Source organism: Arachis ipaensis, chromosome B07 (genome assembly GCF_000816755.2).
Source record: "Arachis ipaensis cultivar K30076 chromosome B07, Araip1.1, whole genome shotgun sequence".
Taxonomy (NCBI): domain Eukaryota; kingdom Viridiplantae; phylum Streptophyta; class Magnoliopsida; order Fabales; family Fabaceae; genus Arachis; species Arachis ipaensis.
Window position 1 is genome coordinate 124,228,418 of NC_029791.2, and position 1,795 is coordinate 124,230,212.

The following is a 1,795-nucleotide window of genomic DNA, read 5'->3' on the forward strand; positions in this document are numbered from 1 at the left end:
CAATGTAATTAAAATTTGGTTATCATTCGTTACCTCAAATTGGAGATCTTTAACCCCATCATTAAGACTGATCCGCACCTTGGTCCTTCCTATAAGGACAACGTACAGAGATATGTCCTGATAATCCGCAGCGATAACATCCACTGAACCCAGCCATACACGACGTTTTCGGATGGTATCTTCCACATCTCGGGCACCTTAACTCCTCTTGTTGAGCCCACACTTGCTTATCTCCTCCTCTCGCCTAGTGATATTTGTCATGGTTAATCTCTCCAACATGTCCTCGACCTTGGGATCGCTGAGGGGCATGTCTTCCCTTCTTGAAGTTCTGGCCTCTTGATGGAACGTACTTCCCACGAACTCTGCTACTACTACCGCCATAATCACCTCTCACCAAAATCGTCTTCTTGGAATAATCTTCAATAATTCTTGCCTTGTTCACCAGTTCAGAGAATCTCTGAATCCCTAATGGAACCACAATAGTCATAATAGTTTTCCTCATACCTCCTTGGTATCTTTCACACTTCCAACCCTCATAGGACTCAGGAGCTCCTTGACATACCCTTGAGAACCTACAGAGCTCCTCGAACTTACTCGTATATTTGGCCATAGACATTGAACCTTTTTTCAGCTGTATAAGCCCTAACTCTCTGGCCTCCCTCACTGACTCAAGAAAATACTTCTTGTAGAAAGCAGTCCGAAACAGCTCCAATGGAATATCCATATTCTGTAGTTGCAAAAATCGACACTCTCCTTGCCACCAATGCTGAGCTTCTCCCACTAATTGGTAAGTCGCATATTCCACGAACTGATTGTTTGAGACATGTTGAGTTTGTAGTGCACACTCCACAGCAATAAACCATTTGTCTGCTTCACCAGGATTTGTTGTTCCCTTGAAAATTGGGGGATTAACTTCTAGAAAAGAGGTTAGTGACATCGGAACACCATCCAAATTGGTCCCGGTCCCTTCTCCATTCCCAGTACCAGCTGATCGTCATATCCTTTCCCCATTTTGAATCATGGAAGTAGTGTTCGCTTGCATAGAGTTAGCCAACTTAGTCATCACCGTCATAAGTTCAGCATGATTGTCCGTCGACGAGTTACCCTCATTCTCTTTTCGAGTACCTGTCTGACCTTGTCTACGAGTCGCTATTCAGGGTCCTGTCCACACCAAACAATCGATATCAAGGTGATCGGTCTCAATATCAAAAGCCTAGTACTTCAATTATCCCAAAAAGACACTCACAAATAAGCATGCTACATATATATCAAGCAGATAACCTAAATAGCATGAAAGAAAAATGACCCAGAGTATGCAATGAAGCACAATCGGTCCATCCCTCAGGCTCACGAGGATAAACCGCTCTGATACCACTAAATGTAACACCCTAATTATCCTAAGCCTTACCTCGCGTCGTAAAACAAAGGTTAATCAAAAGTTACAATAAGTCTAAAGCTTATACGCATTTATATATAAAAAGAAATAATAATTCTAGAAGCCGGATAAAGGAGTAAACTCAAAAACAGAGTTTCAAAGCGCAAAACGTTCACATGAAGCTACACTACTCGAGGCACAACATATACATACAGATATATCAAAGTATAATAGTCATAAGAGTCTAGCCGCGGCTCGCAGAGTTTAAGCCGGCTAGTTATATAGAGACATACAGAGTTTAGAAAATAAAACAGCTTATACAAACTTCCTCTCAAAGTAAGCCTCTAAGATAAATATAAATACAAAAGGTGAGAGAACTAAACAAAATAATCAAAAGACTTCAAAACATAGTGAAGATCC

At 41.2% G+C, this 1,795-nt stretch overlaps 1 protein-coding gene across 1 annotated transcript; it reads right to left on the reverse strand.

Annotated features, from left to right (window-relative positions):
• LOC107607934 lies at positions 245-937 on the reverse strand. The gene has a single exon (XM_016309827.1). It carries the CDS (start codon positions 935-937, stop codon positions 245-247), a length of 693 nt encoding a protein of 230 aa, XP_016165313.1.